Genomic DNA, 20,159 nt, shown 5'->3' with positions numbered 1-20,159 from the left:
TTCTGTTAGCTATTTCTATTAACTATAGATCTTTATCCCCCTTTCGCGCCATTATCCACTTCCTTCCCCATCCGTAACCTTCCTCGGAGGCGCAACGATGGAGTCTGCGTCGCTCACGTCACTCGGCAATCCATTCCCGTGCACCTCCCAATCCCCAAGGTAATGCACAACTGCATTTTCTACCGTTCAGGTGAGAAAATTTGTGTGTCTCGCTCGTGTTCAGTTTACTCAATTTCAACGCTCCATTGAACTCTCTATGCGTTTTCTTTCCCCCAATCAGATACCGGTGTCCATCAGAGCCCAAGAAGATCCGTTTGGCATGCCGCAGGATGGCTTCCCCTCTGAAGGCAACCTGTGAGATCTCTAGGCGGAAGGCAGTTTCAGGGATGGTGGTTCTTGGCGCAGCGGCCTCATGCATCGATCCTCTTGCCCACCTCATGCCGGCGCAGGCAGCAATGCCGGAGCCTGACGTTATCAGGTACTCCGAATCGCGTAGCGTAACGAGTTGCAACGGTTAGATCGGTCGATTCGGTGGTTGGGGAATCTGATCTCTTGATTTCCTTTTGAAGTTTTCAGGTACCGGAAGCTGGACAGTGGAGTGATACTCGAAGGTACAAGTTGCACTGTAGCAGTGGCATTTTCTTGCAGAGTTTTCAGCCAAGTTTCTGACTACTCATGGAAGAATTGTGCTTGTTGATCTGAAGATGTCGTCGAAGGGGAGGGACCTGAAGCACGGGAAGGCGATTTAGTGCAGTTCAACTACGTGTGCCGCCGTGCAAACGGTTATTTCGTGCATAGGTGTGTGAATTTTTCATAGACAATGTGCAGTCCATATGGTTAGATCGAATCCCGTCGTCTGGCGGTCTCACCATGTTTTCCCTGCATTCTGTGACCCAGCACAGTAGACCAGTTCAGCGGCGAGAGCAAGCCAGTGACACTCCCACTTGGTGGGGAAGAGGTTATAATCTTCACTGAATTTTTTTTCACAATTTTCAGAAGTTCAGATCTCCTCTAGGTTCTCTCTGCCTCAGTTTCTGGTTATTTGAGTTTGTTTGATGTGAAGTATAGCTAATGTGGTGTTCAGATGATTCAAGGCCTTAAAGACGTCCTAATTGGGATGAAGGCTGGAGGTACTTTGGATATCAACTTAGTTCTAGACAGCATACAGATGGTGCTGTGAATTATATTTTTCTTCCTGTCTTGATATGCAGGCAAGAGGAGGGCTTTAATTCCTCCTGAAGTTGGCTACATCAGTGAGACCTTGAAGCCCATACCAGAAGAGGTATAACAGTATAGCCTTGAAGAACCATAGCTCATATCTTTTTGTTTTTAAGCATTTTTAGTATTAATAACTTCTATTCTCGTGAAATTACAGTAGTTCAATGCATCTATAAAATGTAAATTTTGCACTTACCTGATGGTGTATACATTTCATTTACAAATTCTACTTGTCTTGGATGTTATTACAGTTCGGACCACGGCGGAGTCTGCTGTCTCATGCCAAGGAGCCTCTGGTGTTTGAGGTTCAGTTGCTGAAGGTCCTGTGATTCTGCATTTCTGTCATCGTATCATGATATCATCATCACCATCCTTGGTCAATACAGACGCTGTTCCGAGGGAGTCATATTTTTTTTTTGAACGAACGGCACTCGACGAGTGCGTTTCTATTAATATAGCAGAAAATACAAGACTACGGCCCTGGGAGGCCATAGACAGGGAAACAGAAAAGAAAAGAAAAAAGCAACTATACTCACCCAGTTGGATTGGGACATCAATGCGGGGTACCACTCATATCCACCCATCGGCATCAGCCCCACACATGAAGACGACAACGGAGAGAAACGAACCGCATCTCCGACCCACGTACCGCACCCTTGCAGTCATCGAGACTCCGACGTGATCCGGCGCTGGTGAAGGAACAATGGAGGCAGACGCCTTCATTGGGCGTTGCAACAAAGCAGGACCTATCCGACGGGATGAGAAATACCGAGTCCGAGCAAACCAAACGCGCGGGGGCCTCGCCGCATCCGCCGTTGGACGCCTCCTCTCTCGTGCGCGGGGGCCTCGCCAATCCCGCCACAACTCCATGCTCGAACTCGTTCCTTAAGTTGCCGTCGAGATAGCGAGCATAGCCGCCCCGCCTCCAAGGAACTTTACCAGAACAACAGACCGTCGCCGTGGTCTCAACTTCAACACGTAACCTTCTCCCGCACGAAGCCGCCGCAGATCAAGGTTGTCACCTGTGCCGTCTTCCAACGTTGTACCGCACCGAATAGGCTTAGCCATGCTGACCTACTCGCCGCGATCTGCTACAGGCCGAGTCGTCTCCCGATGCCATTGCCACAAGCGCCGTCCTCCAGACGCTGTCCCACACCGAACCGACAATTGCGAAGCAACGTCGGCCGCCGTGGTCCGCTGCGAGCAGCCGAGCGACACCCAAGCGACGACCCTTGATCACCAATAGATAGCTGCCTTGACGTGTGGTAGTCACACCCTTTAGCTTGTCCCACGACGGAGTTGCCAGCACCGGTCGAGGCCGCCAAAGACAGTGGGCCGGCCAAGCTGCAAACCGAGCGGGTCTCAAGAGTATGACGCCAAAGGCGCCGCCGTTGCTCGTCTAGAACTAGACAGGGTTTTCACCCAGAGACCTCGTGCAGCAGGAATGAAGCTCCAAAAAGACGCCCCCAACAGGGAAAGCGACGTCCGAGAACGCCGCCGTCAGAAGGCTTTCGCCCAGAGCATTCATCCCTGTTGCACGCGCGCGATGTAGGAGACAGCACCACCGTCCCGGCCATCCCAACCGGGCAACGCCTCCACCGCACCCCACGAGTCATTGTGCAGCAATGTCGCTCCTCTGTCGTCCCGCTCCACCACCGATCGACGTGCAGCTCCCTCCGCCGGCCACGCGCTTCGCCGGCCACGCGCCCAGCACGGCTTCCGCCGGCCGCTCACCTCGCCGGTCGCGCGCCCAGCACGGCCTCCGCCGGCCTCGCGCGCAGGGCCTTCCGCCGGCCGCACCTCTCCGGCCGAGCACCTCACCGGCCCGCGCGCCTCGCCTCGCCGTCCCGCGCGCCGCCGGCCGCACGCGTCGCCGGCCGCACACCTCCACCGACAGCATGCCTCGCCGCACCCAGGGCCTCCTCCGCCGGCCTCATGCTCCGCCGGCCGCAGACCTCGCCGCGCCCGCCGTCCTGATCGAAGCCGTGCCCAGCTCCACCGCTGGGCGACGGATCCAGCCACGGGCAAGCCGGATCCGGGGGCGGAGAGGCCGGATCCGGCCGCGCACGCCGCCGTCGTCGCGAGCTGGTCGCCGTCCTCCCCCCTTTCGATGGCGTCCGTGCCGGCCATCTGTTTCAAGGGGGAGGAAGGGAAGGAAGGGATGGGATGCTCCCCGCCGCCGCCATCCCGGGGTCCGGCCGGACTTCAGGCGTCGCCCTCCGGCGGCGGCGAGGTGGGGAGGAGGGGAGGAGGGGGCGGCGACTGCCTGGGGAGGGGGTCGCCGCCCGAGTCGCCCTACGCGGGGGACGACGTGGGGGCTTTTTCCAAGTCCTGGGGTTCGGTGGCAGAATGATCCTAGGGAGTCATATAGTTCATTCTGAACTTGAATTGTCTCCCATGGAAAACGAAATGAGCGTCAGCAGGTTCAATTAATGAAAGAGTCAAACAGCAGCCACCAGCTTTTGTCAAAACATCGGGACCGTCTGAATAGTTATGCACTGTAACTGGACAAGCGGATCAAAATTTTCAGAACTTCCTCATGACCATTTGCAAACAAATCATTCGTAAGCTGCATGCAGGTCATTATGGTTGCAGTGTTGCCGCTGCAGACCCAACAAGCAGTTCTTTTTTCCTGATAAATCAAAAGAGTGATTTTCACCAATTGCTAGAAAGTCAAAAAAGTGAATTTGAATGCCGTCGCTGTTTATATGCAAAGATTTTATTGTTTATCCTCTTTATCAATCGTGCAATAAGCGGTGTAGTACAGGCAATAAGAAGGGAACACCGTCTTGCACAGCAGAACAGGCAACTCCGGCTGGCTGCCGCCGCCGCCATGAGGTGAAGCCGTCAAAGAGGCATCCTGGAGACCCACGAGCCCTCTCACCGGCGAGCCTGAGACGGCCACGCCGCGCACGGTCACGTGTGGAGGGAGGAGGCTGCTGGCCGCCGCGGCGACGTTGCCAAGCCACGACGGCTCGGCGTGGCCGGCGGCGAGCACCCGGCGCCACAGCCTATGGTCCGGGCGCGACCTCAGCAGCGCGCCCACGACCTTGGCGCCAAATAAGGAGCCGCGCAGCCTCTCGGCGATGGCCTGGCCCGCCGCCGCCAGCCGCGGCTCTGCCACGGCGTCGTCCGCGCCGCCGAACGCGTGCGCCTTGAAGAAGAACCAGTACTCCGCCGGTGGCAGCGGCCGCAGGGTGATGGGCTCCGTGGTGCCGAGATCGGCGACGTGCTTGCCGGTGCCGGTGACGACGACCCTGCTCCCTCGCCGCCCGCGCCGCAGGGCCGGCATGATGGCGTCTATCACCTGCTTCTTGCGCGCGTCGACGCTGTCGAACACGGCCAGGAACCTCTCGCCGCGCAGCTTTCGCTCAAGAACCTTCAGGAGCTCGCCGGTGCCGGCCTCGCCAGCGCTTGACGTGCCGGCGACGGTGAACAGAGATCGTAGAAGCTTCACGGTCTCGCTGGCGACCGTGAGGCTCATGCAGTGGAAGTCCAGCAGCAAGATCAGCGAGAAGCGGCGGCGCACCGCGGGCTCGTCGCAGACGTGCTGCACGAGGGTCGTCTTCCCCAGGCCGGCGCGCCCGATTATCGGGAGGACGCCGAGCTCGCCGCCACCATCGTCGTCGTCCTGCAGCAAGAAGTCGATGACGCGGCGCCGCTCGAGGTGCCGGCCGAACATCTGGGAGTCCGCGTAGATGTTCGTGGCCAGCGGCCGGTGCAGCGCCGGCGGGCAGCACTGCAGAAGCATGATGAACTCGGAAAGATCGCCGGAGATGCCCTCCATGTTCGCCAGGACGCCGTCGAGCTCGCCGCCACCGCTGCCGCCGCGGAACAGCATCCTCGTGGCCGCGACGCGCAGGCGCTTGGCGGGGTTGAACGAGCTCGGCGAGAACAAAGCCCGGCGCAGCCCCGCGTCGCCATGGCCGTCACCCTCGTCCTCGTCCGTCGCGGCGCCCCCGAACGCGTCGAGGAAGTAGCGCCCTCGGTGCGCGCCGCCGCCGAGCTCCGAGAGCCACTCGAGAAGCGCGCGGCTCGTGATCCGCCTCGCGCCGGCGGCATCCACCGCGCTCTCGAGCTTGACGACGATGTGCCGTAGCCGCCGCAGCTTGGCGTCCTCGCCCCGCCGGTCCCGGAGCTGCCCCGCGAGGAGGGATATCGCCCTGCCCGCCACATCGGCGATGACCGCGGACACGACGGCTTCGGCCATGCTCAAACTCCTCCGTCTATTACCTCCAGGATGACCAGGGCATAGGAGATTGTATTGGTATGCGCTTTGCAAGTTGAAACACTGTTCGAAATCATTAAACTTGATAATGACCTGAAAACAATGTTCTTGCCATCACTAGGGTTATGTCGACTCTGAGCGTGCGATTTTGACTTCTCGTGATACCAATCAGCTCAACACCAAAAATTCCTATTCTTCAACTCTTCGTTCCAGATCGCCGGCTTAGCCATTCAAGTGTCCACATATGCCGTGATAAGACCATTAATGTTGCATTGTTTTTTATTTATCAAACGTTGCACAGTTGGAAAATGGTAAAGAAGGCATGCTTGTTTCCTCATGGTCCCTTTTTGAGTTATTAGTTCTAGCTTTAGTATGTTGTAATCTGATTCCGGGACAAATTGTTTTGCCATTTCCTTGTATTTTGGTCAACTTTATTTTCAATTAGAATTAAGACGACTTTAACCTTGCAAGTGCCAACCTTGTATGGAATGCCAAAATTTGGCAAATCATTAAGGCACGGTAACCGAGTGCCGACAACAAATATTCAGATCTCAAGACGACGCCTTCAGCTTTGGTCTAATTGATGTAGTGACTCCCTGAGCAAAGAAAGTTGTTAGAACGGAGTATATTTTTTTCTGTCTTAGTTTCAGTGCTTTGATCCTTGTCTTGCTTTGCTTGGTCTGATTGTTTAATCGCAAGTCGCAACCATTTGTAATAATCTCTCTTTGTACATATGTGTCTTCATTTGGCAATAAAATTTAGGCACTTAGTTTAATATCTCCTTTTGGCGATAAAATTCATTTAATCACTCTCTTTTTTCTCGGCACTTAGTTTTTCTTTTTCCCCCTTTCTGAAAGAAAAACTAAGTGCCGGCAACGTTTAGTAGATAGATGCCGACGACAAAATCTACCTTTTGAGCATCTTGAAACTACATATGTCGGATTTTAAGCCAAAAACTGAACACAATATGCCAGTTGGAGCATACAAATTGTGTAGCCTTATTTGGATGAGTGTACACAAGATGTTTTAGTTTTACAAAAGGAAATGACCCCCCCCCCCCCCCCCCAAAAAAATGGGGGTGGGGGGCTATTAGGAGTCACTTGTGAGACTGTCATAGTCATATTTTCCAAAATCGTATATCCAAATCAAAATCCGACAACACCACTGTGTTCCTTGTGATGAAATCTTCAAAACAAGATAAATTTTTTGTGGAATATTTTTTTGACACGAACAATTTTCTTTGAAGTTGGAACAATTATTCCAGCAATATAAAAAATATTTCGCTCTATGTGATGGTTTGACTGCCAGTCATACATGTGACTCCTAATATTTCCGCAAAGCAGCGGACACACAAAATTGCTGAGATCCATGCTCGACAAAAATAACTAGGAGTAGGAGTAGTACTTATAAAGGAGAGTTCACTCGAAACCTCAGTCAAAAGACAAACAATAACTAAAAATATTTCACTAAAGAGTTTCTTTCTCCAACTTCTAACTTTTTCCCATTAATATCCTTTCAATATCTTTCTACTTTTGAAATTGTTATGGCTATATTTTCTAATCTAGTTTGAATTATTACTTGCACAAGTTTAGTTTTTCCTTCGAGAGAAGGCAGTTTAGCAAAAGCGCAAGTGCAGGCACAACACATTGCAGGCCCAGTAAGCCGCACGGAGAAACAGCTCAGGCCCAGAAGCTATTGTGGTATGGCGTCTTTTTTATTTTTATATTTTTCAAAAAAAATTTACAAAAATATATTTTTGGTTTTAGATTTTACAATTCTATACCCATACCGCCCGGCAGGGGGGCGGTAGGGACCTATATGTAAATAAATATAATTTTTTTTGCGCAGAGGTCCTTGGCGGGAGCCTGCCGCCCAGCAGGGCGGCAGGCTCCCGCCCCAAATATAAAACTCCGTCCCTTCCCTCATGCCCTGATTTTCTGCCCACGAGATCCAGAGAGGGGAGAGGGAGAGAGGAGGGGTGAGTGAGGTAATTCCACCGGCGAAGTCCTGTCGGATTTTGGATCCGAACCGCAGGTAACCAATATTTCTCCGTGTTGCGTGCATATAATGTTGTCATTCTTCCGTACTACTTATATGCGTCAACTCCCAGAAATCCCCATTAGTTTCCCAGGAAGTCAAGGCGTAAGCATTTAGGCCCTCTAGGTATGTTTCGGTGATTAATGGCAACCGTTATTGTGACTAATGAGCTTGTGCAGCTTAATGAATCATTATCGCTCATTTGGTCATTTGTTAAAGAGGCCCCTCAATTTCATTATTCAAAAAGGTGATCTCGGTATTCAACTCAAATATATATCAAGACTAAGAATCTTTCTAGTCCTAAGTGTCGTAAGGTTGAGAAGGGCACTTAGGTTAGTATAGGTTGTATAGTTTTGTAGTGATCGCACTATTAAGAGGGGTTAAGGCCAAGTAACTTGAGCATGGACATGGTCAATTAAAAATGGATGCACACTATGGTCACTCAGGTTCTAAAAAGTTCAAATAAGTGGTTTTCAACTTATATCTCAAGAATATTTAGATTTCATTCAAAGACTCAAATCAGAAAAGGCAAAATCAGAAAAAGTCTATATTCCGGTTTAACCGACGACTCAACTTTTCAATACGTCAGATAAACGCAGTTATCAGAGTCTGGACAGGTTCTATACACCGGTTAAACCGACAATGTTTGAAATTAACGTCGGTGCATTAGTCCAGAGTTGGTTTTTCCAGGGTGCTTCAATCTATACACCGGTTAAACCGACGATGTTTGAAATCAAACGTCGGTGCAATTGACCAGTGAGATGGTTTTTCCAGGGATTTCAGAAGTTGTACTCACCGGTTAAACCGACGATGGATTTGAGTTAACGTCGGTACAGTTGTCCAGAGAGTTGGTTTTTCAGTTGATCAATGGACAACTACACTCACCGGTTAAACCGATGATACGTCGGTTAATCTGCCCAAGTTGTAACGGCTAGTTTTCCAAGTGGGCAGTTTACATTCATCGGTTAAACCGACGCTGGCTATTGGAGGTTCGTCGGATTAACCGGTGCTAAGCAGTTTTCTGGCAGCTTTTCTCCAACGGCTCTATTCGTGTGAGCTGCCTATATATACCCCTCCAATGGGTCATTTTGCTCTCTCTTGACACCAGAAAACATTCATACACTATACTATTATTGAGAGCCACCTTGAGCTTCATCTTTCACACACTTGTTCATTCAATCATTCAAGAAGCAAGACTAAGGACTTGAGTAGAGAGAAGCTTGTGTGCATCCGTTCTTGGTGATCGGTTCTTGCTCAAGTGAAGGCCCTACCTTGTTACTCTTGGTGATTGACATCCGGAGCTTGCCAAGGATTGTGGGAGCCCGAAGAAGTTTGTACGTGGCTTGAGCTCCACCACGCCGGGATGGTGAACGAAGACTCTTAGTGAGCGCCCAAGTTTCGGTGACATGGGAGGTAACAAGACTCTTAGTGAGTGTCACAACGTGGATTAGGCGTGTGTGCCAACACATCGACACCACGGGAAAAAATCCAGTTGTCTCTTGCCCACTCTTTCATTTCAAACACTTACTTTCATGCAATTATTTATGTGCTTGACCTTAGAGATCATAACTTAGCTCTACCTTGCTTAGTTTCACATTCTTGTTGTATCTTTAATAGCTTGTGTAGTTTGCTTAGTTAGTCGGTTGGTGAATTGAGCCTTACTAGCATTGCATAGGTTAAGGTTGCTTTAATTATTTTAGAAATTTGAAAAAGACTCAATTCACCCCCCCTCTTGGTCCATCGATCCTTACACAAGGTATGAACCGTAAGTAAATGGGTCTTTGAATTCACATTGAACATCCTGTGAAGACATTTCCGTATGGACTCAAAACTCCTCTATAGGGGTTTATCTAGACTGCACTGTCTTCTTTCCAATGCTGATAGATTTACTCCATAGAAATCATGAGTAATTCTATAGAAATCACCGTAATGAACTTGAAACGCCACTTTGCTCGACATATCTGGCCATCCAAAGACTTCATTTTAATTAATCTAATATCTAGAAATATGCTATGGGTTCAATTATAACCACTAATCCGAACCCTAAGTGCGTACAATAATAAAAAATACAAATCATAAAATTAAACATACAAAAATTTTGGAATGACAAAGTTGAGAAATATTGGTTACCTGCGGTTCGGATCCAAAATCCGGTAGGGCTTCGCCAGTGGAATTACCTCCCTCACCCCTCCTCTCTCCCTCCCCCCTCTCTGGATCTCGTGGGCAGAAAATGAGGGCGCGAGGGAAGGGGCGGAGTTTTATATTTGGGGCGGGAGCCTGCCGCCCCCCTGCCGGGCGGCAGGTTCCCGCCAAGGACATCTGCGCAAAAAAATTTATATTTATTTACATATAGGTCCCTACTGCCCCCTTGTCGGGCGGTAGGCCCCCTGCCGCCCCCCTGCCGGGCGGTAGGGGTATAGAACTGTAAAATCTGAAACCAAAAATATATTTCTGTAATTTTTTTTGAAAAATATAAAAATAAAAAAGACGCTTGTGGTATGGGCGTCCAGCATCCAGCTCTCCTCACTTCCTCTCAGGTTCATCTCCTCCCTTGCTCTTCCTTCCCTGGCGGCGCCGACTGGGCGAGCAGCGGTGTCACACCCGGTTTTCAGAACAAAACCGAATGCATCTCATATGTACGTTAGGATTAAGTTTACACACATATGATAGACATTATAAATGAATATATCAAAAACAGTGTCCAAAACATAGATAAGAGAGAGTAAATAACTTTATTACACTCCGATAAATTATAAGTGTTCCACCGATAACCTAAACGAGTACTGCAGCAGCGTCTTATTCCACAGGCGGTTGACTGGTGAACGCACGCCTAGAACTTCTCGAAGTTGTCGCAGTTCACCACTTCTGTGTTCTCTTCTGAGCAACAAATAGGCAAGGGTAAGTACTCTTATGGCTGGTACTCAGCAAGTGGGGGAAGAATGCATGGCTATCAAGAGAGATTAGGGTTCATAGCGGTTAGCATTTTAAGTTGATCATATTTTATTAGCAAGCACCTATTTACTAGGTATAAGTTTATACCAACCCACTTAAGCATAAAGATCATAAAGGATCCAACACATACCAAAGAACCATAAGTTAATTATTCTTCAACTTCAATTATCAGTTTTAAACACTCTGCAGAGGTTGTACACTTTACCCACAAGTCGCGTAAAAGTTCAAAAGAACTTTGGGCCCAACCACGCTGTGCTGATCAGGCACAATACCACACTTCCGAGGTGTGGTTGCATAGGGACGCTATGAGGCCTTTACAAAGATTCCCTAACAAGTGACAATCCGCTAAGATTTCAAGTCAAAGCAGAGCATAAACCTCCCTAATGGTCAGCACCTTAGCAAAGGCTGCTACCCCAAGGGGACCGGATTATACCCCATCGATGCTTCCCCTCTTGCCCTTTCGGTAAGACTGTCACAAACTAGAGTTTCAAATTAACCAGTCAAGACCAGAGTCATGTGGTCCTTGTGGTTGTACTATTTTCCTGGGGTGGTTCTCCATGTTCCAATTAAAGTCATATGATCTTGTAAATAACCAGAGTCAAAAGTTTATTATATTACCATCCCAAGATAAAGCATCTAATCATATCTACCCAACAAGATTTATTATACCCGGTATTCAAGGTTTTGCGGTAAAAGACTAGATAAATCCTTAATAGGTGTTCCCTTTAAGTTTATGCAAAACAACAATAAAGTAAAGTGAATTATCATGCTATTATTGGGATAAACTGGAATATGCAGGGGAGAAGTCCACTTGCCTTCCTTGCCAAACTGCTAATTCTCTTCCTCGTATACTTGTTCTTGATTTCCCTCGAACGACGCGTTGTCTACATGTTCACACAAACAAAAACAAGCAACAAATAAGAAACAACACAACAAACAGTAAAAACAAAGAAAGATATGATGATAAAGATGTTGTACGAGTTGCAAGGGTCGCGTGAGCGCAATAATCGCAGAAAACAGAGTTAAAACGAGGAAAATATAGCTAAAACAAAGTTCAGGGGCATATTTGCAAAGAAACAGAACTTCTATGGGCTAAACTTGAAGAAACCGAGGACTAGAACATAATTAAATCTTAGTCTGAAGGGTTAGACTGAAAACAGAGGGGTCAAGGACGGTGGGTTCTATTTTTAGAAAGCTCAGGGGCTAAAACAGAAAGAAAATGATCTTTATGGAATTATTTTTGAACTGAAATGTACTGTGGGTTGATTTCAAATAAATCCAGAGACTCTTTTGCAAAACGGCCAATGCTGACCGGTATGCTGGGGTTTTGACTCCGGCTGGGGTTGTTCTAATCCGTTGGATCTTGATCCAACGGTGAGGATCAGCTGCAGCGGCTCGGCGGCTTGGCTGGTGGGGCGATGGCTCGGCTCGGCTCGCGATGCAGGCGGGGGCGCGGCTCAGCGGCTCGGGCGGGGCGGGGCGGGGCGGCGGCGAGCGCCGGCAACGTCCGAGCGCGGCGGCGGACGGCCGGAACGGCGCTCCGGAGCTCGGTTCGTGGCACAAAAAGGGCCGGAGAGGAAGAGGAGACGTCGGCGAGCTCGATGGAGACCTCGGGGCGGCGGGTTGGTGCGACGGCGGCGCCTCACAACAGCGAGGGGCGAAAGGGAATGCTCCGGCGAGCAATTCCCGTGGCACCAGAACGACAGAGAGAGAGAGAGGGGAAACGAGTTGGAGACGACGCTCACCACCAAGCGAAGCTCCGGCTGCGGCTTGACGCCGAGGAAGAGCGGCGGTGAAGGAGATCGGCGGCGGCGGCGGCGGCGAGCTCGAAATGGCGGCGGTGCTGCGCTGCAGAGAAGAGGGGGCGCGAGGTGCGAGAGCAGGGAAAGAAGCGAGGCAAGTCTCGGGCACGCCATTTATAGAGCGAGGGAGAGAGAGAGGAAACGCCGGGAAAGGGAGGTGGCGGAACTCGAGCGGCCGGCCATGAAGGCCAAGATGGTGGTGGCCATTACTGGCCGAGGAGGAAGGGAGGCGAGGGGATTGCGGCGGCATTGATGGCGGCATTGAAGGCGGGCTCGGGCGGGGAGGGAGCCTAGCGGCCGCGGGCACACAGGCGACCGGCGGCACGAGCAGCGGGGGGGGGGGGGGGGGGGGGGGGGGGGGCGGGGGGGGAGCGGCTGGAGGTTGGGGATGACCCCGACAGGTGGGGTCTACCTGGAAGTGAGAGGGAGAGGTGGGATGGGCCTGTAGGGGCTTGTTGGGCCGATTGGGCCGCGCAGGGAAAGAAGAGAAAGAGAGGAGGATGGTGGGCTGGGCTGGGTTGGTAGAAGAAAAGAGACAGGAGAAGAAAAGTTCTTTTTTTATATACAAAAACTTCCTTTGAATAAATTCATTTGAATTCAAACAAAACTGAATTTTTGGGTGTTACAGGCGGCGCCATTTATCACGTCTTCGCCCAGCCCTTTGCTGGCGATGAGCGCATCCTCCATGTACGCCCGCCCCTTTCTCTTTCCTTCTGCTGTGCGAGACGGAGCACCACAAACCCTAACAAAACTATATGTATTCGGATCTGAATGATCCAGTTACAATATATTACCTAGTACCTACTAACTACTAATACTTACTAACTACTAAGTTCCATTTCATTTGCAAAAATTATCGGGTGCACACCCATGCCCTATGCTAGGTCCGCCCCTGGGAGGAAGTATCACTAGAGGGGTTCATCGTGGATGAGCTGGATTTAGTTTGTCGTGTTGGAATTTGGAAGCCTTGACCCTTATGCATGTTGTTCCTTCGCGTTAGAGTAGCAAGTTGTGAATCATTTAGGTTTCAATTGGAAAAAAAAACTTTTGCTGATTAACCAATGAGCTGATTAATTGGCGAGGGCAAGATCAATGTGATGGTTTGCTCCGGATGTTAAAAGTTCAGATTGATTATTAGATTTTTCTGCTCAAGATTTGTACTTTACCAACACTGATTGGACCACGCAGATTGTATCTGTTGCTCTCCCCTGCATATTGGTATGCAGCATTTGGGAACTAGGTGAAGCTAAAACATCTCACCTTTTATGGTTGTTGGAAATGGTTATGTGACTGTCATTTTTCATAGATCAAGTTATTCTGCTTGTGTAGTGTAGGTGCGAATGCAGTGCCAGCTTGCATTTGGGAACTGGGTGAAGCTAAAACATCTCACCTTTTATGGTTGTTGGAAATGGTTGTGACAGTCATTATTCATGGATCAAGTTATTCTGCTTGTGTAGTGTAGGTACGAATGCAGTGCCAGTTTATCCAAATCATTTATTACATATTTTTTGTTAGCTTCAAAACATGTAAGATAGCCACCTTGAAATGCTGGACTTGTCAACATTTTATTAAGTTGTCCTCTTTTAGGGGGGTTACACATATGCCTCCATTTGTGCTAAAAACCACTTGCTGTTCAAAATGATCTCTGAGCATGTAGAAAGTTTTCACGCCACTCCCATTTGCTGTTAATTTTGTTTGGTTCCTTGTGCAGGGAGATTGCTCCACTCACATAGGTGATAGTAGGATGAGTCTCTGTACAATAGCAAGATGGCTGTCTTTCAAGATCGTCCTCTGGCAGTCGTCTTTCAACAGTTTGGGCTCATCTATACAGCATCGAGGCTGCAAAGGACACAGGTACTAAGAAGTACAAATACCCTGATGTATACGATCCTTATAGGCCCATGCCACCACCATCGGAGAAAGTTGTGGATCTAGCTGACTGCATCGCTGCTCTCCCTCCTGAGGAGATCAAACAGATTGCTCCAGTCCTCCTCTTCAGACTGAACCAAGAGCCACCGCAGGCAATATCTGGCCAGGGTTTCAGTTTTGGTCTGCAGGGTGGTTCTGGGGCTGGCGCTGCGAAGGCTGAGGAGAAGAAAGCTGAGAAGACAGTCTTTGATGTAAAGTTGGAGAAATTCGATGCTGCTGCAAAGATCAAGATTATTAAGGAGATCCGAACATTTACAGATTTGGGGCTGAAGGAGGCGAAGGAGCTTGTGGAGAAGGTCCCTGTCATTTTGAAGCAATCGCTTACAAAGGAGGAAGCGGAAGCAATCATAGCGAAGATCAAGACTGCTGGTGGTGTTGCTGTGGTGGAGTGAAGGGATCATCTTTTGGACACAACAGAACTTATTTTCTTCCAATTTTTGTTGTTACCATTACGAGGCATTATAGGTGCATCACATTTTGTGCTGATGAATGAAATGGTTCATCTATGTTTGTAACCAAAGTGAGAAGGGAACTAGAGTTTAGTTGCTATGGTGATAACTTTGACTTGTTCCACAATAAGCTTGATAATGACCTGAAAACAATGTTCTTGCCACTAGGGTTATGTCGACTCTGAGCGTGCGATTTTGACTTCTCGTGATACCAATCAGCTCAACACCAAAAATTCCTATTCTTCAACTCTTCGTTCCAGATCGCCGGCCTAGCCATTCAAGTGTCCACATATGCCGTGATAAGACCATTAATGTTGCATTGTTTTTTATTTATCAAACGTTGCACAGTTGGAAAATGGTAAAGAAGGCATGCTTGTTTCCTCATGGTCCCTTTTTGAGTTATTAGTTCTAGCTTTAGTATGTTGTAATCTGATTCCGGGACAAATTGTTTTGCCATTTCCTTGTATTTTGGTCAACTTTATTTTCAATTAGAATTAAGACGACTTTAACCTTGCAAGTGCCAACCTTGTATGGAATGCCAAAATTTGGCAAATCATTAAGGCACGGTAACCGAGTGCCGACAACAAATATTCAGATCTCAAGACGACACCGAGATGATATTCAGTTTTGGTCTAATCGATGTTGTGACTCCCTAAGAGCAAGTATTATAGTGAGATACAAGTTGGTTAAATCCTACATGGAAGAGAGAATAAAGCGGCGTCTCACTCCCTGCCGGCTGAAAGGGGCGGCTTTGCCTCTGCTCAGTGGCGGATGTACACCCCGGGCCACCCGTGCCATGGCCCGGGGTTCGGCCCAAAAAATTGCTGAAGAAGCCCAAAAAATTACTGAAGAAGAATAAATATACTACTTCGCGATGACACTTGTTGTATGTTTTCTATTTTTCCATTATGTTCTCGTGTATCTTTTAAACTTCCATTATGTTCTCGTGTATCTTTTGAACTATGAGTTTGTCGACATCTGGTTTTTTGTCACAACTATATTTAAAACTCGGCCCGGGGTTCAACTCAATCCTGGTTCCGCCACTGCCTCTGCTCGTGGGCCCCAACACATGCAAACGGTGGCAGTCAGCCTGCAGCGGCCGCTGAGCGGGCGCATGCGCGCCGCAGTCAGCCGGCGGGCGGGCTGGGTTGTTGTCCTTGCTCTAAGCAAAGAAAGTTGTTTTTTTTCTTAGTTTCAGTGCTTTGATCCTTGTCTTGCTTTGCTTGGTCTGGTTGTTTAATCGCAAGTCGCAAACCATTTGTAATAATCTCTCGTTGTACATATGTGCATATGTGTCTTCATTTGGCAATAAAATTCAGACACTTAGTTTAATATTTCCTTTTGGTGATAAAATTCATTTAATCACTCTCTTTTTTTGTCGGCACTTAGTTTTTTTTTTGAGAAACCGGGATAGTTTTTCATTCAAGGTTTTGGTGATTACAGCTCATACAAAGACACCCTTGATAAAAATAAAAAATACATTCAGGTCCTTGTAACCCTCTCCCGGTGTTCCTCGCCACTGACGACCGGAATCCATGGCCTGGAGCCGATCCCCCTACCGGCGAAGAGACAAAACTTTTAATCGCCGTCTTGAGTAGCACATCAATGACATGCTTTCTTGGCACTGAACGCCCCGGCTTCCAAAGATGGCCGATGGCCATCGCAACGCCAGCCTTTGAGAAATCTGACACCCCAGTGGCCGCCAGAACTCGCAGCACGCCGGCCGACGGAGCACCCAATAGGGGAGCTGAACCACCAACGCAGGTGGTAGGCAGAAACCAACCCGGTTTCATCGAGTCGGTAGATACAAACCTCCAAAAGAAGACTCCTTGGAGGTACAGAAATCCGGTGAAAACAAAACCGGCAAAAGCATCTAAACTCCTCCAGCCAGGTATGTTGTAGGAAACGGATTCAGCGCCTCTCTTGACAAGAAAATTACAGAGACCCCAAAGAAGCACACAGGAGATTTGAACCTCGACGCAGACGAAGGATAACAAAAAAGAAATCGCCAAAGTCAAACCCCCAACAAAAGAGAGCCTCGATGTACATCTCTCGCTCAGGAAGCACCACTGTAATCCAGCCCCCAACAACAAATCCCATACCAGAGAAGCTTGGCAAAAGATCCAACCTAACCCTAGCTCGACTAGATCTGAGAGAAAACTAAGTTCTCCAAATCCATCGAGTACAGACCACTGCAACTCGCCACTGGCGTCGAAGAACTCACCAGCGAGGCAGAGAAGGAGCTGCAGGCACTTATTCCACAGCAGCAGCGTCGCCTCCGCCCTGCGACCACCACCGATTGGAACTAAACTACCCTTAGTAGATAGTATATACCACGGCAACCTCAATCCCCGTTCCCCATCCTCTCCGGCGCCAAATCGGCCACCGGATTGGAGGGGGAACGGAGGAAATCGGCGCCGGAAGCTTGTCGCCTGCTTTTCGCCTCTTCGCACCTGTAGCAACGGAAGGAACGAGAAGTTGCTACTCTTTCGGTGCCTCTGTTGGCACTTAGTTTTTCTTAAAAAAAAAGAAAAACTAAGTGCCGGCAACGTTCGAGAGGAGGCAGTTTAGCAAAAAACGCAAGTGCAGGCACTACACATTTGAGGCCCATATCAGGCCCAGAAAGCCGTGCGGAGAAACAGCCCAGTCCCAGAAGCCAGCTCTCCTCACTCCTCTCTAGGCCTAGGCATAATTAATCGAAGACCGAACCGAAATATCCGAGACCGAAACCGAACTACCCAAAACCGAAATATTTCGGTCATAATTCAGTCTCCAATTTGCACTAACCGAAATAATTTCGGTCAATTCGGTTCTGGGGCTCGGGTAACCGTATTACTCGATATAAACCGAACTTTTAAACAAGCCCAGCAAATATATCTTATACGAGCCCAACTAGTCCGGCCCAAAACAGCGCATCCACCCTACCGCCCACGCATGCACCTTTCTCACCATCACCAGGCTGCCCACCCACCCCCGCCGCCACACACCACGCACGCGTGCACCAAGCAAGCTCCCCCCCCCCACCCCCCTCCCCGCTCTCTCTTCCTCTCTCCTCTCTCCCCCCGCGCCGCCCAGCCGCCGGCTGCTGCTCCTGCTTGCTTGAAGCCGCAGCGAATCAGTGACCTCGGGGCCTGGCGAGAGCGCAGGTCCCTCCTCCGTCCTCCCGCGTTGCTGTGCTAGGAGCGTCTCCTCCCTTTGCTCTTCCTTCCCTGGCGGCGCCGACTGGGCGAGCGGCGGCGCCATTTGTGACGTCTTCGCCCAGCCCTTTGCCGGCGACGAGCGCGTCCTCCAGGTACGCCCGCCCCTTTCTCTTTCCTTCTGCTGTGCGAGACGGAGCACCACAAACCCTAACAAAACTATGTATTCGGATCTGAATGATCCAGTTACAATATATTACCTACTAACTACTAAGTTCGATTTCGTTTGCAAAAATTATCGGGTGCACACCCGTGCCCTATGCTGGGTCCGCCCCTGGGAGGAAGTATCACTAGAGGTGGATTTAGTTCGTCGTGTGGAAATTTGGAAGCCTTGTCCCTTATGCATGTTGTTCCTTCGCGTTAGAGTAGCAAGTTGTGAATCATTTAGGTTTCAGTTGGGAAAAAAACTTTTGCTGATTAACCAATGAGCTGATTAATTGGCGAGGGCAAGATCAATGTGATGGTTTGCTCCCGATATTAACGTTCAGATTGATTATTAGATTTCTCTGCTCATGATTTGTACTTTACCAACACTGATTGGACCGTGCAGATTGTATCTGTTGCTCTCGCCTGCATATTGATATGCAACATTTGGGAACTGGGTGAAGCTAAAGCATCTCACCTTTTATGGTTGTTGGGAAATGGTTATGTGACGGTCATTTTTCATGGATCAAGTTATTCTGCTTGTGTAGTGTAGGTGCGAATGCATACCAGCTTATCCAAATCATCTATTACATATTTTTGTTAGCTTCAAAATATGCGGAGGGGGGGGGGGGGTACACATATGCCTCCATTTGTGCTAAAAAACTCTTGCCGTTCAAAATGGTCTCTGATCATTAGAAAGTTTTCACGGCACTCCCACTTGCTGTTAATTTTGTTTGGGTCCTTGTGCAGGGAGAGTGAGTGCTCCACTCACATAGCTGATAGTAGGATGAGTCTCTGTACAATAGCAAGACGGCTATGTCTTTCAAGATTGTCCTCTGGCAGTCGTCTTTCAACAGTTTGGGCTCATCTATACAGCACCGAGGCTGCAAAGGACACAGGTACTAAGAAGTACAAATACCCTGATGTATACGATCCTTATGGGCCCATGCCACCACCATCCGAGAAAGTTGTGGATCTAGCTGACCGCATCGCTGCTCTCCCTCCTGAGGAGATCAAACAGATCGCTCCAGCCCTCCTCTTCAGACTGAACCAAGAGCCACCACAGGCAATATCTGGCCAGGGTTTCAGTTTTGGTCCGCAGGGTGGTTCTGGGGCTGGCGCTGCGAAGGCTGAGGAGAAGAAAGCTGAGAAGACAGTCTTTGATGTAAAGTTGGAGAAATTCGAAGCTGCTGCAAAGATCAAGATTATTAAGGAGATCCGAACATTTACAGATTTGGGGCTGAAGGAGGCGAAGGAGCTTGTGGAGAAGGCCCCTGTCATTTTGAAGCAATCGCTTACAAAGGAGGAAGCGGAAGCAATCATAGCGAAGATCAAGATTGCTGGTGGTGTTGCTGTGATGGAGTGAAGGGATCATCTTCTGGACACAACAGAACTTATTTTCTTCCAGTTTTTGTTGTTACCATTACGAGGCATTTGAGGTGCATCATATTTTGTGCTGATAAATGAAATGGTTCATCTATGTTTGTAACCAAAGTGAGAAGGGAACTAGAGTTTAGTTGCTATGATGATTGATGATAACTTTGACTTGTTCCGCAATAAGCTTTCGTTGGTCGCTTGACACATTTTCTGGTGGAGTGCCGTGCACCATAACTCAGTGAATGAGTGTGGACACCATTATTGTCTCATACCTTCTTATGACTCGAAAACATCTGGCAATCGCTGAAATCTTTATCTCACAGTTAAAGCACAATGTAAGATTATTTTTGTTCTATATTGATTTGTCTAAGAAGTCTCATCTCTGTAATTAAACATTTCATAATATCACCTTTTGGGCTCGTGTTGATGAACAATAATAATCTGGTGGTGTTGTGATGAAATGTTTGCATGTTAGGCATTCCATCTGGTGTGCTTGGAACTTGGATGAATCACCAATGACTGAAACACTTGGATGAATCACCAATGACTGAAACTTTGGTTCACCTGAAGTATTCCTTGTTAAAAATTTGTAAAGCTGAATAAGCTTTTTTTTTTTGAGTTAAGCTCATCGATTTATTTAGGCCACCTGAGGTTCAGCGGAATCGCGAACCAATAAAGTGTTTACAAAGTCCGGGAGAGGATGCACCCACACTGCAGGGTGATCCAAGTCCCTAGTACGCCCAACACGAGCCATTTCGTGAGCTACTGAATTACAAGAACGGTGAACATGCACCACAGATACCGAGCTAAACAAGGTGGCCATTAA

At 48.9% G+C, this 20,159-nt stretch overlaps 3 protein-coding genes and 1 pseudogene across 4 annotated transcripts; 3 read left to right on the top strand and 1 right to left on the bottom strand.

Moving 5' to 3' along the window:
- Positions 1-3: 3 nt before the first annotated feature.
- Positions 4-3,758, top strand: LOC120679662 (peptidyl-prolyl cis-trans isomerase FKBP16-1, chloroplastic-like). Of its 2 annotated transcripts, XR_005677288.1 has the most exons (9): positions 4-159; positions 281-478; positions 577-611; positions 705-798; positions 898-958; positions 1,085-1,130; positions 1,212-1,282; positions 1,470-1,611; positions 3,572-3,758. XR_005677288.1 is itself a non-coding variant. In XM_039961373.1 (8 exons), the coding sequence occupies exons 1-8, from the start codon at positions 98-100 to the stop codon at positions 1,545-1,547; spliced, it is 645 nt and encodes a 214-aa protein (XP_039817307.1). In that variant the 5' UTR covers positions 4-97; the 3' UTR covers positions 1,548-1,624. The 2 variants fall into 2 exon arrangements, 1 of the variants encoding a protein (XP_039817307.1); XM_039961373.1 differs by lacking the exon at positions 3,572-3,758 and having other exon boundaries at positions 1,470-1,624.
- Positions 3,759-3,920: 162 nt separating this feature from the next.
- On the bottom strand, positions 3,921-5,549 carry LOC120679592 (disease resistance protein RGA2-like). The gene has a single exon (XM_039961237.1). It carries the CDS (start codon positions 5,426-5,428, stop codon positions 3,938-3,940), a length of 1,491 nt encoding a protein of 496 aa, XP_039817171.1. The 5' UTR covers positions 5,429-5,549; the 3' UTR covers positions 3,921-3,937.
- An 8,432-nt stretch (positions 5,550-13,981) lies between these two features.
- Positions 13,982-14,597, top strand: LOC120679425 (annotated as a pseudogene).
- A 2,988-nt stretch (positions 14,598-17,585) lies between these two features.
- LOC120679504 (50S ribosomal protein L7/L12-like) lies at positions 17,586-19,600 on the top strand. The gene is made up of 2 exons (XM_039961143.1): positions 17,586-17,907; positions 18,707-19,600. Exon 2 carries the CDS (start codon positions 18,744-18,746, stop codon positions 19,320-19,322), a length of 579 nt encoding a protein of 192 aa, XP_039817077.1. The 5' UTR covers positions 17,586-17,907; positions 18,707-18,743; the 3' UTR covers positions 19,323-19,600.
- Positions 19,601-20,159: the final 559 nt, after the last annotated feature.

The sequence above is a fragment of the Panicum virgatum genome, chromosome 1K, assembly GCF_016808335.1.
Source record: "Panicum virgatum strain AP13 chromosome 1K, P.virgatum_v5, whole genome shotgun sequence".
NCBI lineage: Eukaryota > Viridiplantae > Streptophyta > Magnoliopsida > Poales > Poaceae > Panicum > Panicum virgatum.
The sequence above is the reverse complement of the archived record's forward strand: the minus strand, read 5'-3'. Positions and strand labels throughout refer to the sequence as shown.

What these genes read in the sequence shown, in the direction of transcription:
- LOC120679504 (XM_039961143.1), top strand. Translation starts at nt 18,744, where the DNA reads ATGAGTCTCTGTACAATAGCAAGACGGCTATGTCTTTCAAGATTGTCC.
- LOC120679592 (XM_039961237.1), bottom strand. Translation starts at nt 5,428, where the DNA reads ATGGCCGAAGCCGTCGTGTCCGCGGTCATCGCCGATGTGGCGGGCAGG.
- LOC120679662 (XM_039961373.1), top strand. Translation starts at nt 98, where the DNA reads ATGGAGTCTGCGTCGCTCACGTCACTCGGCAATCCATTCCCGTGCACC. An exon ending in TGCACCTCCCAATCCCCAAG is followed by an intron (nt 160 to 280) that starts GTAATGCACAAC and finishes TCCCCCAATCAG; the next exon opens with ATACCGGTGTCCATCAGAGC. An exon ending in TGAAGCCCATACCAGAAGAG is followed by an intron (nt 1,283 to 1,469) that starts GTATAACAGTAT and finishes ATGTTATTACAG; the next exon opens with TTCGGACCACGGCGGAGTCT.